Genomic DNA, 19,137 nt, shown 5'->3' with positions numbered 1-19,137 from the left:
GATGCGGTAATTTGTACTTACATATATGTTTAAACGATCGACAAATCAAATGATAAGTATTTTGGTGTGTTAGTGTAAGAACTTTGAATTTGAATTTGGGTCTCCTAAAACTTCCTTTACTGTGTCTGGTTGCGTGTTACACATTAAAGATAGCGTATGATGAACAGATGAAATTAATTGAAAAAGTATAAGATAAAAAGAAAGAAAATGGTGCAAATGATTTTTAAGATTTCACTCAGTACTCTCTAAACCATAATAAACTGATAAAACTGTTTTTCTCCTTCAAAAAATTATTGAAAAGTTTAAGCAGCAGAATGAATTTATCTCGTATAACAGAGTTCTTTTCAAAGATTTATTGATTTGAACAGATGTACATTATGAGTGTATAATATTATTAGTTAAATAAAAACACTGATAATTCGAAGTTTTTTATGTTCTCTCAATATTTCGTAGAACAACAATGTAATATGTCAAACATTCAATAATTCGTAGTACATTGAGAGTGCCTTGAATTTCGAAATAAGGAGAGTTGACTGAATTATTAATTAATACCATTCCTAAATATATAAAATTTGAGTTAAAAAAAAAAAAGAATTTAAAATATCGATAAGTTAATGATATAGTTTGAAATCTGCTTTTAGCTATCGTGGGAATTCTCTCGATTGTATGTGTATCAAAACACAACCGTGGCTGCCGATAAAAATCTACGATAGAACAAACTGAACAATATAAAGATTCTTTTGCTTCAAGTGCAATTTACAATAAATATTAATGCAATTGTGAGTTTCCAAGACGGAAAGGAGTGTAATTCCAGCTTGATTTGTTCTTGTACGTGTTGCATACAGCCAAACATTTATATATGTGCATGAAGCATATAAACCATACAGACATACGCACATATATGTATGCTTCAACACACGCTCATATATACATATGTGTACATGTTGCAGCGACAAAACATATATGTTCATATATATATGACGTACAAACGTACATAGACATATGTCTATGTACACATCTATTTGTTTGTAGGCCCTTATATTTTTTTCTGCTACAAAATTAAACATTACTATTTATGTTCAATGAAATTTGTGGGTAAAATTAAACATAGGGTAAAAGTTCAAAATAATATTACATCTATAGTCCATTCGTTCCCAAACACAGACTTTAGTTATATATATATGTTTATGTTCGCAAATTGCATTTTAGTTATACATACATATGTACACATGAATGTTTACTAGCGAATTCATGTATATACCCATAGTTGTTAATTGGTATTACTACTGACTTAATAATATTTATATTTTAGGGAAATACAGCGAAAATAACGCCAGTGGGAAAAATGGACAAAAAAATCTCATCCACATCGCAACCGCGTATTTTGAAGAAGAAGCATTTTAGGGTAAAACACCAAAAAGTAAAGCTTTTTCGTGCTAATGAGCCCATTCTTAGCGTTTTTATGTGGGGCATTAACCATACAGTAAGTTTCGTCACAATATTATTTATCCACACATGATTATATATATATATATATAACGGTTATTCATAATATCCGACAAATTCTAGATAAACGAGTTAAGTCATGTCAACATACCAGTAATGTTGCTGCCAGATGATTTTCGAGCATACTCGAAAATAAAAGTTGACAATCATTTGTTCAACAAGTAAGAAGAGAGACCCTCCATTAGCAACCGGGAAAATTATAATTTTCTCTATTATTTATTTAGAGAGAATATGCCGTCACATTTTAAGGTGAAGGAGTATTGTCCCCTTGTATTTCGCAATTTACGTGAGCGATTTGGAGTTGACGACGTTGATTATCGCGAATCTTTGACTAGGTCGCAGCCATTGGGCATCGACTCATCGGGCAAGTCAGGTGCACAATTTTATGAGAGCTACGATAAATTCTTTATAATTAAGAGTCTTACATCTGAGGAAATTGAACGCATGCATGCCTTTCTCAAACATTATCATCCAGTGAGTCGAACTCTTATCAAACCTAATTCAGATACATTTAATTAATATTTTCCGCGAAACATATTCTCAGTATGTTGTTGAGAGACATGGAAAAACACTATTGCCACAATATTTGGGCATGTACCGGATTACTGTGGAGAGCGTCCAGTATTATTTCGTTGTAATGAGGAATGTTTTCAGCTCTCAGTTGACCATACATAAGTATGAACGTAATATTTCCTTGTGTATCTACATTTTAAAAATAATTATTAATTCTTATTACATTTCCCTAGAAAATTTGATTTGAAAGGTAGTACTGTAGATCGCGAGGCTTCAGAAAAAGAGCTTGAAAAGCATTTACCTACATATAAGGACAACGACTTCATAAAGCAAAAAGTCAAATTGGAGATTGGAGAGGAACCTAAGAAAAAATTGTTGGATACTCTAAACAATGATATTGATGTAAGAAATGAAATGTATTTATATTTATTTAAAGTAGAAAATGATTAAGGCGGAAAAAATTACCAAGCAGAATGTGAATTGATCTGATCTAAATTCTTGCCAGCTTTCTGGGATCTTATGAACCATTATAAGATGAAACCTATTTTCTAGATTACACAAACTTCTCACATGATGTCCTCTTAGATCTCTGGTCTGCCTGCATAAAGCACAAATTAACTTGACCAATTTTAGCTTAAAATATATCAACTAAACTTTACATATACATTATGCATTACATATATTTATACATTAAGTATATTTAAATATTCTAAATATTCTCTTTACACATAAAACGTATTTTAAAATTCTACGTATGTGATTCCATCTTTGTCTTTTACAAAAAGATATCCAAACTACATTATAATATTTCTTTACATATCATCGCTGCTCTACTTACACTCGACTGTTATACTGTTAACAGTTGTTAACCAAGTTACATATAATGGACTACTCTTTGTTGGTTGGTATTCATGATTGTGTGCGGGCCGAGGAAGAGGCTCTACAGGGAGATAGTGCGTTAGCAACCGGACGTAGCGAAAACAGTGAAAGCGAAGAGTGCGATAGTGGTGAACGGTAAATCATAACCCAAAATTTAAGTAAATTGTAAATAAATGGTTATAAAACCTTTTTTAAGCTGGACGTATAATACACCACCCGATTCGCCAAGAGGTGCACAATATAAGGAAGTTGTTTATGAAGTTGATATATATGCGATTCCAAGTATTGAAGGTTATTTACACGAATGTATATGAAAATCGTTTAATCATTTAATATAACACCACAACATTTTATTTTAGAGAGACGAGAAATCTATTTTATAGCTATTATCGATGTTTTAACACAATATGGAGTCAAGAAACAGGTATATATATATTTATATTTACTTTTATAATGTTAAGGGATTCATTTTGTTTATTTTAGGCTGCGAAAGCGGCAAAAACAGTTAAATATGGTAGTAATGTTGATGGAATATCGACGTGTGATCCTGAACAATATGCCAAAAGATTCCTGGAATTTATGGATAAAGCTATAGAATAAGACATTTAACTGTATTTATTATTATATATTTAAAATAAACCCATGTATAATATAATATAATAGGTTGTTAAATTATTATAAAATGTGCTCTTCGAATACCTCATATCTTAGATAATGCTTAAGAATATGTGCTTCTCTTCCCATAAGACATGTTGCATTCTATTACTGATATTATTGAGTGTATGAATATAAAATATTCACCAAAATATAAACCAATTGCTTAGGCTATTTAATTTTAATCCAAATTCGTACGTGTATCCAGCAAAGAAAAATCAAATTACTAAAATTGAAAAAGAAATGTCATCTATTGTTATAGCGAATCATTGTGAAAGATACTTACTACAAAACGGTTAACCTGATGCCGGGGTCGAACTGTTGAGTTGCGTTCAACATTTTTCATATTTTCGAAGCGCTCGCGTATTCTGTAATTTGAAGTTTCAACTTATATTATTTTTTATCAATATTAAGTGTATCTTACGCCTTGGCACTTTCTATGGTTGAATCATCCGACACTTTTTCTGAGTAGATGTCCACAAATCCCTCCATTATTTCTCGCTTGATTTCGTTTGCCTGCCATTTTTCAAACTTGGCGCGCAATTGCTTTGCGCGAGCTGCATTGTGTGCCTTTATACATAGAAATTCAGAATTAACTTGAAAGCAATTTCACAGAGTTTTCAATAAAGTGAACATTTTTATATACATACAACAGACTTGTGCAGTTTGGTATCTATATATATCTATTCTTCTGAACCTTGCTCAGTAATAAGGCTCCGCGCTCGATTCTTATAATTTTACTCAATCGGTAAGGTTGTTCATATAAGGCGTACATCTACCTATCTATAGAGTCCATACATGTGGCGCTTATCTAATTCTATCTACCTATCTATGAAACATCGGATATTACGCCCTGCACCCATGGCCAGTATATATATTTTTGATCAGGGCGACGAGCTTAGTAGATTTAGCCCTGTAGTCTTTCTGCTCGCATGTTTGAACGCGTCGATCTTAGAAGGTATTAACGCTAGGGACTTGAAATTTTTTATTGGTCTGTGTATATCACATACATATCACAGCATATGGAGTTTTTCTACAAAAAAAAAAAAAAAAAAAAAAAAAAAAAAAAAAAAAAAAAAAAAAAAACTACCCGATATTTCTTATCGATTAAAAACCCTATTGAAAATAAAAAAAAATTAGGCCTTCAGGAAGCCCGAAGAAGAGAGGGAAAAACACACATAAGTTATTTTTTTTACGGCAAATTAAAAAAAAAAAATTATAAAAATTAAAAATAAGAGTTATGTCGGAACTTTTATTATAACAAATAAGAAGGCTCTAGTCGAGACTGCTTGAATAGGAGACACCCTGAACCCTCCACTCTGATATTCTAATCATTTTGTACTTGTTTTATGCACATATACATATACAAACATGCATTCAGACGCACGCATAAGTAGGCGTGGCAGACCCCACAAAGTATACATTTTCTCGATCAGGGCGACGAGCTGAGTCGATTTAGCCCTGTCCGTCCGTCCATATGTACGAACGCGTCGATCTCAGAAGATATAAGAGCTATATCCAAATCCTTTATTTGCATCGCCGCTTTCACACCCTTCCTACAAATAATCATCGAAACTCTTTCAGTTTGTTTGCATAAGCGCGGCAAACGCTTTTAATATTTCAGTATATCCTTCACTCAAAAGGAAAGAGCTGGGATCGTCGCGAACCAATTTTAATTTTTGTGCGCTGAGCTTGATGATTTGAGAGCCCATAAAGAGAGAGTATGACAAAAAACCTATAGCGCATATTACGGTACCATTTCGGCTGTGTGCTTGCAGCTTGTCTAGTCTACGAGGTATTTGGTTGGTGGCACTCTCGACTTGAGTTTTCTTAATTTTTTAATCTAACAAGTATTCTTGTCCATACTTAAAAAATCATATGCGCTTTCGATGCGTACCTAATAGGGGAAGGAATAAAATTAATCAGTATGTTTTTTAAATAGATCAGAGAGTTCTCAGTGAGAGTGTACGGTCGATTTTGTTTTTCTGCTCAGCAAATTTGCCTGATTTTTATAATTAATCGTTTTTATTAAATTGTTCACACAGCTGCGGTCGGTTTGTTTAAATATTCCTGTGCAAGGTTTGATCCGTGGTTTTCTGTGTCTCTTTTAAAATTGCTTTTTAATTTGTTGAAGTTTGGTGCAGCGTCGGATTTGCATTTATTTTGCACTCATTACGCGTTAGTTACTGTGAGTGTGAGCATACTTGCTCTCTCGATTTCGGTCGTCGTGCTGTGCAAATAACTCTCTGTGTTTCTTTCGTTACGCTCTGTAACGGCTGTTTGTTGTTGCCTATCTCTCTCAACATAATATTTCGTTCTGCTCTTCAACGGCTAATTGTTGTTGGACTCGCTCTGTCAACATATTTTAAACTCTCTTTGTTTTTATTTCTTTTGCATTTCTTTAATTTCTAATTTTATCCCAATTGCCAATATGAGCTTTTGCAAAAAATCTTGCACGTTCAGGCAGGCAGTGGACTCTGCACAAGCGCAATATGTCAATTGCTGGTTGTGCGATAATATGATGCATATTAAATGTGCAGGTCTCACTGGTCGTGATTACGAAAAGATTATGTCCACGGTAAAAATTGGTAGTGGGGGTGTTCGCTGGTCTTGTCCGATTTGTTTAGAAAAACAGATCAATTTTTCTAAAATGTACAGCGCTATAAGGGCTCAGTTCTTAAAACTGAAAAAGATTTCTAAGCAGTTAGCCAGTGATATGGCTGCTGCTGAAGAAATATTAACTCAATATAATTTCGAGAGTCTCCTTTCTCACTTGGAGTTTTCATCGTTGTTGGTACCTCCCTCTGTACCAGTTGTTCATGAATTTAGACCTAAAAATTGTAACAGATCGACTCCTATTTCTGTAAATCTACCTTCAGTGCAATCCTCATCAAACATTGTACCAAAAAACTAAATACTTTCCAATCTTCTTCGCAGCTGTCTCTGATTTATCAAAATGTACGGGGCTTAAACTCTAAACTGAAAAGTCTATTCTTACACAGTTTTAGTGTACAATATGATATTATTGCATTCACTGAAACGTGGCTAAGTAATAATATTCATAATAGTGAAATCCTTTCAAGTAATTTCACTATTTATAGACTCGATCGTTCAATGCGCAGATGGGGTGGTGTGTTAATTGCGGTTAAATGCAGTATCCTCTCCGATGTGTTTACCTTTTCGTCCCTTCATGAAGCGAAGATTTTAGGGGTTAAATTAACTCTTCCATCGTGCTCATTGTTTTTCACATGTTCTTATATCCCTCCCTCTTCCGATTTACAAGTTTATGCTCAACATATTAATTGTATTAAAGAAGTTTATGAACATGTGAATGATAGAGACTTGCTTCTTGTGTTGGGGGATTTTAATATTCCCAACACTTCTTGGTCAGCAACTTGTAATACATATTACTTTATTCCGACAATTGATCACTATCTTTTTGATGAATTGTTTAACTTGTCTCTGTTTCAGATTAACTCTATTTATAATCATCTAAATCGCACACTAGGTCTTCTGTTTATTAATCATGATTCGCTCATTAATGTCGTGAGATCGACTCCTTTACATCCTATACATCACCCCACTTTAGAGGTTTTATTAGCTGTTGATAATCATCTCAATTATACTCCTTTGCCTTCTAAACCAAGTCGTTGTTTTCGCAAATGCAATTTTGTTTTGCTTAATGAATTAATTAATTCATCAGACTGGTCTATTTTATATGAGTCGAATGATATTAATTTGGTAGCATCGTTTTTTTATTCTACCCTAAACTCTATTCTGGATGTTTGTGTCCCTCTCTGCCGTATTTCGCCAGTTTCAAATAAGCCACCTTGGTTTACCAAGACTCTTTTGAACTTGAGAAATATTAAAAGTAAATGTTTTAAAAATTATCAAAAGTCTGGTTCAAGTGTTGACTGGTCTAAATATTCCATTGCCAAGTCAAACTTCAATCTTTTAAATTCTAGCTGTTATGAAAATTATCTTTTACGTTGCAAACGTCAGTTTGCTCGAGATCCCAAACAATTTTATTCATTTGAAAACTTGAAGCGTAAATCTTCTGGTTTGCCGTCCTCATTTGTCCTTGGTGGTGAAAAAACTTGCAATGACCAGGATTCTTCTGATCTATTTGCTGATTTTTTTTTTTCAATCAACTTATTCTTCTGTTGATCTCTACAACAACTCATATCCATATTCACTCTCTAAATATGGGTCTATAAATACTCCAAAAGTTACTGCAGCCTCTCTGTCTGAAGCCATTAAGACATTGAAATCATCCTTCTCTCAAGGTGCCGATAATATTCATAGTTGTGTGATTAAAGAGTGCAGGGTTTCTCTTCAGTCACAATTACTAAAATTGTTTAACTTATCATTGGATACTTCTGTGCTCCCTTCAATTTGAAAAGAATCTTTAATCATTCCCTTATATAAAAAAGGTGGAAGATCTGATATTGCCAACTATAGAGGCATTGCGAAATTATCTGCCATTCCGAAGCTATTTGAGAAAATTATAACATCGGCCTTGCACCATTTCTGCAAATCGATTATTCAAAATCGATCAACGTCCACTAATTTACTTGAATTTTGCTTGTCAATGACACTTTTTCTAAAAAAATGCAAACGGATGTTATTTACACTGACTTCAGTAAAGCATTTGACTCAGTACATCATCACATACTAATTCTTAAGCTTGAACGCTTAGGATTTTCACCTAGACTTGTATCTTGGATTTAATCCTATTTAATGGGTAGAATCCAAAGAGTCTTGCTCAGAACAGCTATGTCTAAACTTATCTTTGTTTGGTCTGGTGTACCTCAGGGTAGCCATTTGGGTATATTACTCTTTTCCCTTTTTATAAACGACCTTCCTAGTTGCATCTCGTATTCTACTATATTTATGTATGCTGATGATTTAAAACTTTGCCTTCCATACTCCAGTGCAAATGGACTTCATCGCCTTCAAGATGGCCTAAATGCATTTCAACTTTGGTGTGTGGCAAACCAGCTGGACTTAAATTGCTCAAAGTGTATAACAATGACCTTCAGTCGTACCGTTCCTCTAATTGTAAATTATAAAATTAGCAATATTTTTTTTACGATGCATCCATACAGTCAAAGATCTTGGTGTTTCCTTTGATTGTAAACTAAATTTGAATCTTCATATTTCTACCATCATTAATGAAGCCAAAAGTCTGTTTGGCTTTATTAAACGTTAAGGAATTTCAAGATCCTTTTACCACCAAGCGCTTATTTACTTCGCTTGTGCGTCCTATCTTAGAGTATTGCTCGGTTATATGGTCTCCGCAGCATAAACTGTATCAGGATCATATAGAATCGGTCCAAAAACAGTTTCTTCACTTTGCCTTAAGAGACCTTCGATGGGACAGTCATTTACGATTACCGTCTTATCATAGCAGGCTACAGCTTATTGATCTTCCATCGCTAACCAAACGCAGTCAATTTTAGGAATTGTTTTTCTGCATAAATTGATTAGTGGTGATATTGATTCGTCCTCTTTGTTGGGTCGTCTACATTTTTCGGATCCGTCCCGAGCAATTAGACACTATCGACCGCTTCATTTACCTGTGTGCACTAGGGATTATTCTTTGCACAGTGCGCTTCATGTTCTTAGAGTTAATTTTAGTAAATATTATCACGTTTTTTCCTTAGAGCTCTCTCTTCCTAAAATAAAAAGTTTGCTATTAGCTTATCTTAGGGAAATCACTCACAATGCCCAGGCATAAGCATTGGTATCCATTTTCGTTGTCGATGTTGTGTAGTGATTTCTCAATTCTATCCTATATTCTATTTTGCGCTCTTCCCTTACTCTTTTCTTTTTATACCCTGAACCCATTGAAAATGGCAAATCAGGGTATAATGGTTTTGTTAAAATGTATGTAACAGGCAGAAGGAGGCGTGGCAGACCCCACAAAAAGTGTATATATTCTTGATCAGGGCGACGAGCTGAGTCAATTTAGCCCTGTCACTCTGTCTGTCCGTCCGTCCGTCCGTCTGTCAGTATGTTTGAACGCGTCGATTTCAGAAGATATAAGAGCTAGAGATTTGATTTTTTTAAATGACCGTATATACAGCGCGGATGTCGAGTTTATCTTTAAAAATCGATAACTATTCCCGATATTCGATTAAAAACATTATCAATCAAGGCAGACGCCACTGTAGCTAATTCTGAATGATTTTTAATTTTTTCAAATTTGTCAATTATTCAATAGAATATGTAGATCATATGCTGAAAGTTTCATTAAATTCGGTTTAGCCAATCGACGTTAAAAAATAACAAAATGTTTGGCCAATTAACAAACGCACGTGCTGCAACAAGTTTTCCTATACGTGTGCACACATACATTCAATCATCTTCTAGCACATTCTTAGAATCACATCAGCAGTTAGTTTCGTTTAGTTCTGCTAGATGGCGTATCATCAGTGAATCTATTTCAGTTTTGACATTGCAAGTCAGAACAGAGGGGTGGCGTCATGGTAGAAGGCGCGGCGCTCGATCGCGAGGTCTTGGGTTCAAACCCAGAGCGTGTCGTAGTTCTTTTTTTTTAATTGTTTCAAAATTTTTATATATTTAATCAAATGAGTTTTCTATTTCATTTATATTTTTAAATACATCGAAATTGAAATTTGAACCATACTAAATGTGCTTTTCTATTAGTTTGGTTCAGGGTAGTATCTAGTCGAGCGCTCTCGACTGTGTTACTATTGATATTATGTCCTGTACTTTGTTTAGGCTTTTTTTAATTTAAATTGACTCTCGTTTTTGTCAATAGCTTTAAGAAATAAATAAATAAATAAAAAATCTCCCATATATATTGTAGTAATTATAGCTGTTCTCCAACCGTTAGCGATTAAAGTCTAATAAAGTCGACTGCAAATGTGACTTTTCTTAATAACTGCTTACCTCTCTAAGCGCTTCATCTCTGTTAGTTGAACTTAAGTTTACAATTTCTTGTTCGATTTCGTCATCATCGTCGGACTCATTCTCATCATCGTCGTCATCCTCGTCCTCTTCTTCGCTGTTGGATTTATCATTAAAGTTCTGCCTATCTTCCAGTGGCGGAGGCGTAAAACATTTAAGAGGCCTGGGACTTCTGCAGTTAGATTTAATTGATTTGTTTTGCTCCATTTCTCGAAACTTGTTCAGCATTGTCGAAGTGGTCTGTGTTTTTTGTAGCACATTGTCGTAAAAGTTCTGCTTGCCCGTCTCGGAATCAGTTTCGGAATCGAGCGATGGCATTTTAACAACACCTTCGCGAGGTGGTGTTATGCGGAATTGACGCTTCTCTCCATCGTTAGGACGATACGTTTCGAAAAATTTAAATTTCTGGCTTAGCTCGGCTGTAGTCACTTTGATATCCTCCGCTTTTGTATCACATTTAACCACATCTATGTCAGAGTTCTAGTATACAAACAAAAATACAAGTTATATAACTCAATTAAACTTATTCATACTAACCTCGGAAAGCAATCGATTTTGACTCTGGCATTTGTTAATACGGATGGATTGGCTTCTTTGAAATTCGTATTTGGAATGCGGACTCGATGCCACGTTCGCGTCTAGTTCCATAAAGATGCTGCGTGACTTTTTACTTATAGCTAATTATGTAAAAAATGTATGATATTTTCCCTTATCTATTGTCCCAACCACTTCTTTACTCAGCTCTTACCAGATTCAAAAACATCAGCATCCTCCGACAGCCCTGAGCCATGACCATTACTGCAATTAGATGTTGTAGACTCAATGTTCTTATCGTGAAACATTTCTCCTTTTTCGAATCGCTCCTTAATGAAACGAGCTGCTTTACTAATCTCAACATCCGGTTGCTTTCCGATGGATGTGATAGCCTGTTCGGATTCGGCGACTGCCTGTTGATACATTTCCTTGATTTTGGCCTGTTTGCCCATGAAGAGGCGAGAACGTATGCTTTGGATTTCTTGCTTTCGTTCTTCACGGCGTTCTTCCTTGGACTGCATTGTACCCTTTTCGAATCTAGTTTTGATGTCATTCATGGCATCGCCCAGACCAATAGGCCTCTCTTTTTGAGTGTTTTTTTTCGAGCGTATCAAGTCAACATCCTCATTTTGTTCAGCTGGTTCATCGCCGCTTTCGTTCGATGCTCCGCATTCAATATCGACATTATTTGGTCGATACTTCGCTAGAACTGACTTACTGCGATTAATGACAGGACGTTGGTTCAGTATCAGTTGGTCCTCACTAAGCTTGTTTTGATCAACATTCTCAAATAGTTCAAATCTCGAACGAACGTTCAATTGATGCAGTTCATCAAGCCCTAGGTCGGGCTTATCCGATGCTTACATTAATAAATTAAAAAATTTGTTTAATTTACAAGTAAGAAAGCTCTAGTCGAGACTGCCCGACTAGGAGATACCCTGAACCCTATAAGCTGATCTTATAATCATTCTGCACTTCTTTTATGCAGACCTACATAAACATGCATCCACACGTACGCATAGCCACGCGCTCTGCTAACTGCGCAGTTAGCAGCGACTGCACTTGGGCTGCACTGCAATGGGCACTGTTATGAGAATATCGAGTAAATATGATAAACTTGTATCCATGCAAAATTTCAGCTCTTTAGCTCTTATATCTTCTGAGATCGACACGATCAATCATACGGACAGTCGAACAGGCAGACAGACGGACAAAGCCACAACGACTCAGCTAAACAGTAAGAACGTTGCAAGCCAAAAAGATGATATAGCTTTCCCAACTTACCACGAACAACATCCGGAGGCAGCTCAATTGGTTGGTTTTCACGAATAATTAACTCAGTTTTGCTTTGCTTTGGTTCTTCGGCCTGTTGAACGACTTTAGGGGCAAAGAGTCTGTGCGATTTGATCATGGATTTATGATATGATATGAGTTTTGCGTATATACACCACGATTTTTATACCCAATAGGAAATCAGGGTATAACGGGGAAGGAAGGAAGCGTGGCAGACCCCACAAAGTATATATATTCCTGATCAGGGCGATGACTTGAGTCGATTCAGCCTTGCCCGTGCGTGTGTAAGAACGCGACGATCTACGTGCTAGAGACTTTTTTTTTTTGCTAGGTCCGCGTATATCATTACAGAATACCGATTGTTGTTTTAAAATATGGCTACTCTATCTCCAAAGATTTTGGAGATATAGGGAAATAGCTTATATTCGATACAGTTTTTAACGGGTTGAGTTATCGATTTTTGAAGATAAACTCGATAGCCGCGCTATATAGACGGACATTTACAAAAATTCAAGTCTCTAGCTCTCATATAGTCTAAGATTGACGCGATAAAACGTACCGACAAACTGACAAGGCTAAATCGGCTCAGCTCATCACCCTGATCCAGAATATATATACCTTTTGCCTGTTACATACATTTCAACAAAACCATTATACCCTGATTTCCGTTGTGTACCTAAGCCTTATTTGCTGGCTGTAGGTTTTTTTGTACATATTATTATAAGAAACATCGGGTAAGTACTTACAGCTTTAAATGTACGCTGCAGTACAAATCTCCTTCGTGACTCTGATAATTATCAAACCTACGGAGTGAATAAATAAAAAAATTATTTATTCAACAATAATCGATACTCCTTAAATAACATAAGTTAAATAATATCACTAACCAGAGAACACATAGACTGACTTATATTTAAGCACCTGATCGTGGGTTTGTCTATCAGAATGAATATACTTACATATACAGGTGCATGTGCACTTGTCACTTTAGTTAGTCAACTACTTAAATATAAGCGCGCCTCTTCAATTTGAGCTCAAAATCGTTCACGCAAATTAAAGTTGAGGTAGACACACACACATACATGTGTATGCATACAAAAACTTCTACAAGTGATTTCCCATAGTTGTGAGAATCGCAGCCCATGCGTACACATAATCAAATGTATATACATATGTATGTAAACACTTCACAAGGTCAACCAAATGCAAATATGCTGGTCTTTAAAATTGCTACAGGCAGCAAAATCTTCGCATACGGGCAGAGAGAGAGATAGAGAGAGCAAGAACAAAATTTGACATAGAGGGGTCTTTTGTTTCTCATTTCACCATCTCGGTCGAGCGCATGAAGCGAAATGATTGTGCTTTCGTATAATTTCGTAGTCCGACGATGTAAAGAGCCGAGCAAATACGAAGTGGACTGGGAGACTACGCTCGAAAATAAGTGTGCAAAACGCTTTACACTACGTGTCCGGTCTATGTGCTCTCAGGTTAATGATTCCAGTCAAGTGAAGAATATATTGCTTACATTCTGTATCATTGTATCATTAACTGGCAGAATTGCGAGATAGATTGGGTGCCTATTGTATGTTTTTGATAAATGTGTCTAACGCTATGTCAAAGTCTTGTTTAGTGTTTAGCGGGGTGTCAAGGTGTGTGTGAGTGTTCATGAAGCTTTGAAATTATAGACATAAGCCTTAGTTACGTACTTTAATTGTCTACCGCAGTCTTTGCATCGCAAGCAGGATTTATGGTAGATAGATTTATCCGATTTAAACTGAACAATAATTTCCTCCATTTTATAGACAGGCTTTGAACACAGTTTGCAATTGGTCTGCTGTTCATCTTTCAGATTCTAAAAAAAAAAAAAAAAAAAAAAAAAAAAAAAAAAAAAAAAAAAAAAAAAAAACCAATATATAACATTAATAGAAAGAGATAAACCGAAATATATGAATAAATTAGTCGTGAAGCTCAAGCAGACTTATGTACATGTTAATCTGATTACAATGTACGAATGTGATTGATTTGATTTGATTGCATTTTAATCATGGCTCAGTGAAATGTTTGGATTATTTAATGATTCGCTTACACTGAAGATTTGTTGAGCTTTACTTGAATTGCTTGAACGTACATGGATTAAATTTCGCTTCTGAAGGGCATCAAATTTGTTAAAGCTGCTCTTCTAAAACATATTACAAAATAAAAATAATCATTATTTACTAAAGTAACAATCATCTACATATACATATGTATGTATATAATATCCTGAGCTCAGGCATACACTCGTCCAGACAATCTCTTAAAAAAACAAGTAAGAAAGCTCTAGTCGAGACTGCTCGACTACGAGATCCCCTGAACCCTACAAGCAACTGATATTTCAAAAATAATTAGCAAACACACACGCACACACACACACACACGCATACATACAAATACACGCACACACACACGCATACAAACAAACATACGCATATACACACACTCACATATACAGGCGATTGCGCTTGGGTTGCGCTGCAGTGTTGGCAATATAATGAAAACTTATTTGTTGAATAATTTAATTTCTAGACGTACGATCGTAATGAAACTTTCAGAACGTTATCATGATGTTCAAATATATGTGTATACCGAAGCACAAGTCTCTAGTATTTGATATACGACTTTTGCACAGATGAGGGTGAGGGGGTGGATATAGGGGCGGGGGGTAAATTTTAACAAAAACCGAAATTGTATAAAATACGTCTTAATATATATTTAAAATTTGGACACTCTAGCTATAATGATGTAGGAGATATAATTTTTTAACTGACTTTCGATAAGGTTTTTTATCGATAAAAAAATATCGGAATGAGTTATCGTTTTTTAGTGATAAACTCGATATGCGCGCGATATATACGGACATTTTAAAAAAAGTTGAGGTCTCTAGCTCTTATATCTTCTGAGATCGACGCGTTCATACATACGGACAGACGGACGGACGGACGGACGGACAGACAGACAGACGGACAGGGCCAAATCGACTCAGCTCGTCGTGCTGATCAAGAATATATATACTTTGTGGGGTCTGCCACGCCTCCTTCTGCCTGTTACATACATTTCAACAAAACCATTATACCCTGATTTCCCATTTTCAATGGGTTCAGGGTATAAAAATGTTCAAGCGCGCAGTCTCCCAAAAAACATGTTTGTAATAAAAAGAAACAAGTAAGAGCGCTCGAGACTGCTCAACTAGGAGATACCTTGAACCCTGACCAATGATATTCTAATTATTCTGGACTTTTTTGTACACACATACAAAAACACATGCACACACACATGCATATACATCCACAGGCAATGCATGTCATGCATGCATAACCACGAGCTCTGCTAACTGCTAACTCTAGTAGAGACATTCTTCACTTGTATGCACACATACATACAAATGCATCCACACGTAACATAAGCCCGCGCTCTGCTAACTGCGCAGTAAGCAGCGACAGTGTGGGCAGTAGTATGAGAATTTATTTGTTGAATACTACAACTTCTAGACGTATCTTAATGAAACGTACAATCTTCAGAACGTAATCATAATGTTTAAATGTATGTACATTCCAAAGCAAAAGTCTCTAGTACCCAAAATACGTTTTTTACAAATTGGGGCGAAGGAGGCGTGGTATATACCTTGTGGGGTCTGCGATGATTCCTTTTGCCTGTAAAATACTTTTTACAAAACCATTATACCCTTATTTCAGGGTATAAGAAAACGATTTTTAAGGATTATTCAGGATAAAAAATGTATCAGGCCAGTTATTCAAAAAATATAATAAGCTTGTACTGCGTATGGTATACACGAGTATGCATGCGGAATTTCAACTACTAGCTCTTATATTTTCATACAGACGGACGAATAGATTCCTTCTGCCCGTTACATACTTTTAACAAAACCATTATACCTTGATTTCCCATTTTTAATGTGTTCAAAATATAGCAGAATTCGCAAAATCCTGTATCTTCAAGTCGGATTTGCCAAGTCCCTAATTTGCGAAGACATATAATTGTTATACCCTGAACCGATTGAAAATAGGAAATCAGGGTATAATGGTTTTGTGAAAAGTATGTAACAGGCATGAGACGTGATCAGGGCGACGAGCTGAGTCTATATAGCCCTGTCCGTCCGTCCGTCCATCCGTCTGTATAAGTGCGACGATCTCAGAAGATACAAAAACTATAGTGCTGACATTTGGCATGCATACTCGTGTATACCATACGCAGTACAAGTTTGTCTTATTTTTTCGATAAATCATCCGATAACTTTTTTATCGAGAATAATCGAAAAATTGATTTTGTTTTTTTCAGCCTTATTTGAACATTATTGAACCTGGAGACTTCAGATTTACTGTGTATATGCATATGATGAATACACACATTTTGTAATTTACAGACTTTAGATACCACGCCCCCCTTCACCCCCTAAAAGTTTCATTAAAATTGTACGTCTAAAAATTAAGTTATTCAACAAATAAATTCTCATAATATTCCCCACATTGCAGCGCCGCCCAAGCGCAGTCGCTGCTTAGGGTGCAGTTGGCAGAGCTCGGTTTTATACGTGCATGTGTATGTATGTATATGTGCATAAATGAAATACAGAATGATTAGAATATATCAGATTGGAGAGGATTCAGGGCATCGCCTAGTCGAGCAGTCTCGACTGGAGCCTTTTTAACTTTTCTACTCTATTTATACTTACCACAGATATATTTTGATTATCGTATTCGCATTTCTTTGATTTCTTGGATTTATTTTTTTTCTTTTGCAATGGCACAATTAAATTGTCTTCATTATTAACTGATAGATTATCAGCATCAATTCGCAATTTTGGTTCAACTGTTGTGGTTTCCAAGTCCTTATTTTCTGTATCCGCAATTGTCTTAACTTTCGAATTGGGTTTCGATAGCTTTTTCACCGATACTATTGTAGTTTTACTTGATTTTGATACCAAATGATCTTCTTCGGCGTTAATAAAGGTCTTCATCTACATAGATAGAATAATGCACAATATTGTTATTGATTCAACTTACATATGTTCAATTATGGAAACAATATAGGAGAACTTCAAATCTAACTCGACTAAAGTCACAAATATTTTTGTCTACTTCAACAATGATGCAAGCTTCGTTGAACTCTAGTAATTTAAGAGTTTACAAAACTATGTATGTATGTATGTACATACATATGTATATGTATACAAAATGTGTGGTATGTGATAAACTTACCTTTTTCGAATCCATTTTGACAGGCAGAACTATACCACAGTGAATCTTTAAAGACAAAATGATGATGTAGTTATATATGTATAAAAATGATATGATATAATTTTTATAATTTGGAGACTCTAGCTTTAAAGATGTGGGAGATATAATTTTTGAACAGATTTTCGATAAGGTTTTTTTTATCGATAACAAAATATTAGTTAGTTATCGATTTTTAGTGATAAACTCGATGTGCGCACGCTATGTACAGACATTAAAAAAAATTTTTTTCAAGTCTAGCATTTATATCTTCTGAAACCGACGCGTTCATACATACGGACAGGCAAACAGACGGACAGGGCCAAATCGACTCAGCTCGTCGCCGTGATCAAGAGTATATATATGTACTTTGTGGGGTCTGCCACGCCTCCTTCTGCCTGTTACATACTTTTAACAAAACCATTTTACCCTGATTTCCCATTTTCAATGGGCTCAGGGTATAAAAATTGTTTGTCCTGTTTTCTGCCTTTATTTTTTTTAATATTCAGCCCTTTTTCCGTACCTTACGGACATTTTTGCCTTTTTTTTTTTCAAAATATGTATATTGCCATCACTGATATATGTACATACATATGTATGTATCTTTTTTGTACGTTGATAGGGCTACAAGCTTTAGAAAAAAATACATAGTACATACATACAATGTATACAGTAGAGTCCGGTTACTCTATAACTGTACAGATGCTATAAGCAGAGTCGTTATAACTGTGTGGACCAATGAACAGTAATCTATGTATATATATATATACACATTGTCTTAACGAATATCAAATTGAAGTATTTAGCTTAGCACAGTAATGACTGTGCATGGTAATGCCATATACACTCTTCATATCTCATGAAGTTTATTAAAAACACAACTACATAAATATGTTCATATGTATGTATATGTCTGTAGATATGTATGTAGTTAAAAGAATAACATTTTCCCAAATATAAGAAGTCGTACCATGTTTCCGAATTATTTCAGACGAGAACTCGCATGAATATCTACCTGAGACCTACATGCACTTCTAAATATGTACATACATCTGGCTGTGTGTGTATACATGTGACTGTATAAAAATACGATTTCGCCCGGAATTCGGACACACAATATGTACATCACTTGCGCTTTTGTAAATGTGGGTGTTTCTGTGTGTTTGTAAATTGTAAATTACCCAATATAGAATAGGTAATAGTGTAGAAAGATAGAGAGAGATGGGGATAGGCAAAGTATGTAATTGATGAGCTAATAGTGTGTAGCAGGAGGTTGGATGGGTCCGCAGCTTTTCAAATACATTCATATCTGCAAATCTGTGCAATCTTTTGTACACAAAATGTTGCAAATATTGTTCAGATATAGTTAAGTTAAAATATTAATCTGTATACTTAAATATGTATCAATATCAGCACCAATTATAATTTTATATTTTTTTATTATTTAACTTTTTTGGAAAATTACATTTATTTTGTATCTTACACTTATTCAAATATTCAACCTTGGGTGCAGTTAACTTCACGTTATAGCAGCTATGTATACTTTCTCAAATCA

General features: G+C 35.1%; 2 protein-coding genes across 5 annotated transcripts; one reads left to right on the top strand and one right to left on the bottom strand.

Annotated features, from left to right (window-relative positions):
- Positions 1-639: 639 nt before the first annotated feature.
- PIP4K (phosphatidylinositol 5-phosphate 4-kinase) lies at positions 640-3,533 on the top strand. Of its 3 annotated transcripts, none has more exons than XM_089262940.1 (10): positions 640-779; positions 1,323-1,483; positions 1,570-1,667; positions 1,731-1,980; positions 2,051-2,181; positions 2,253-2,421; positions 2,882-3,033; positions 3,095-3,189; positions 3,258-3,322; positions 3,382-3,533. In XM_089262940.1, exons 2-10 carry the CDS (start codon positions 1,346-1,348, stop codon positions 3,496-3,498), a joined length of 1,215 nt encoding a protein of 404 aa, XP_089119066.1. In that variant the 5' UTR covers positions 640-779; positions 1,323-1,345; the 3' UTR covers positions 3,499-3,533. The 3 variants fall into 3 exon arrangements, with proteins under 3 accessions (XP_089119066.1, XP_089119067.1, XP_089119065.1); XM_089262941.1 differs by having other exon boundaries at positions 642-779; positions 1,313-1,483; XM_089262939.1 differs by lacking the exon at positions 640-779 and adding an exon at positions 810-828.
- On the bottom strand, positions 3,496-19,080 carry LOC108655499 (uncharacterized). 2 transcript variants are annotated; one of them, XM_089262934.1, is made up of 13 exons: positions 19,066-19,080; positions 17,568-17,612; positions 17,042-17,326; positions 14,402-14,494; positions 14,022-14,167; positions 13,062-13,118; positions 12,307-12,416; positions 11,237-11,881; positions 11,026-11,165; positions 10,471-10,968; positions 3,977-4,122; positions 3,839-3,920; positions 3,496-3,778 (listed from the first exon to the last, which is right to left on the bottom strand). In XM_089262934.1, exons 2-13 carry the CDS (start codon positions 17,580-17,582, stop codon positions 3,776-3,778), a joined length of 2,220 nt encoding a protein of 739 aa, XP_089119060.1. In that variant the 5' UTR covers positions 17,583-17,612; positions 19,066-19,080; the 3' UTR covers positions 3,496-3,775. The 2 variants fall into 2 exon arrangements, with proteins under 2 accessions (XP_089119060.1, XP_089119061.1); XM_089262935.1 differs by lacking the exon at positions 19,066-19,080 and having other exon boundaries at positions 14,444-14,494.
- Positions 19,081-19,137: the final 57 nt, after the last annotated feature.

This window comes from Drosophila navojoa, chromosome 6, assembly GCF_054131105.1.
Source record: "Drosophila navojoa isolate 15081-1374.11 chromosome 6, UAZ_NAV_1.0, whole genome shotgun sequence".
In the NCBI taxonomy this organism is placed as follows: Eukaryota; Metazoa; Arthropoda; class Insecta; order Diptera; family Drosophilidae; genus Drosophila; species Drosophila navojoa.
This window is presented reverse-complemented; position numbering and strand designations above follow the sequence as displayed.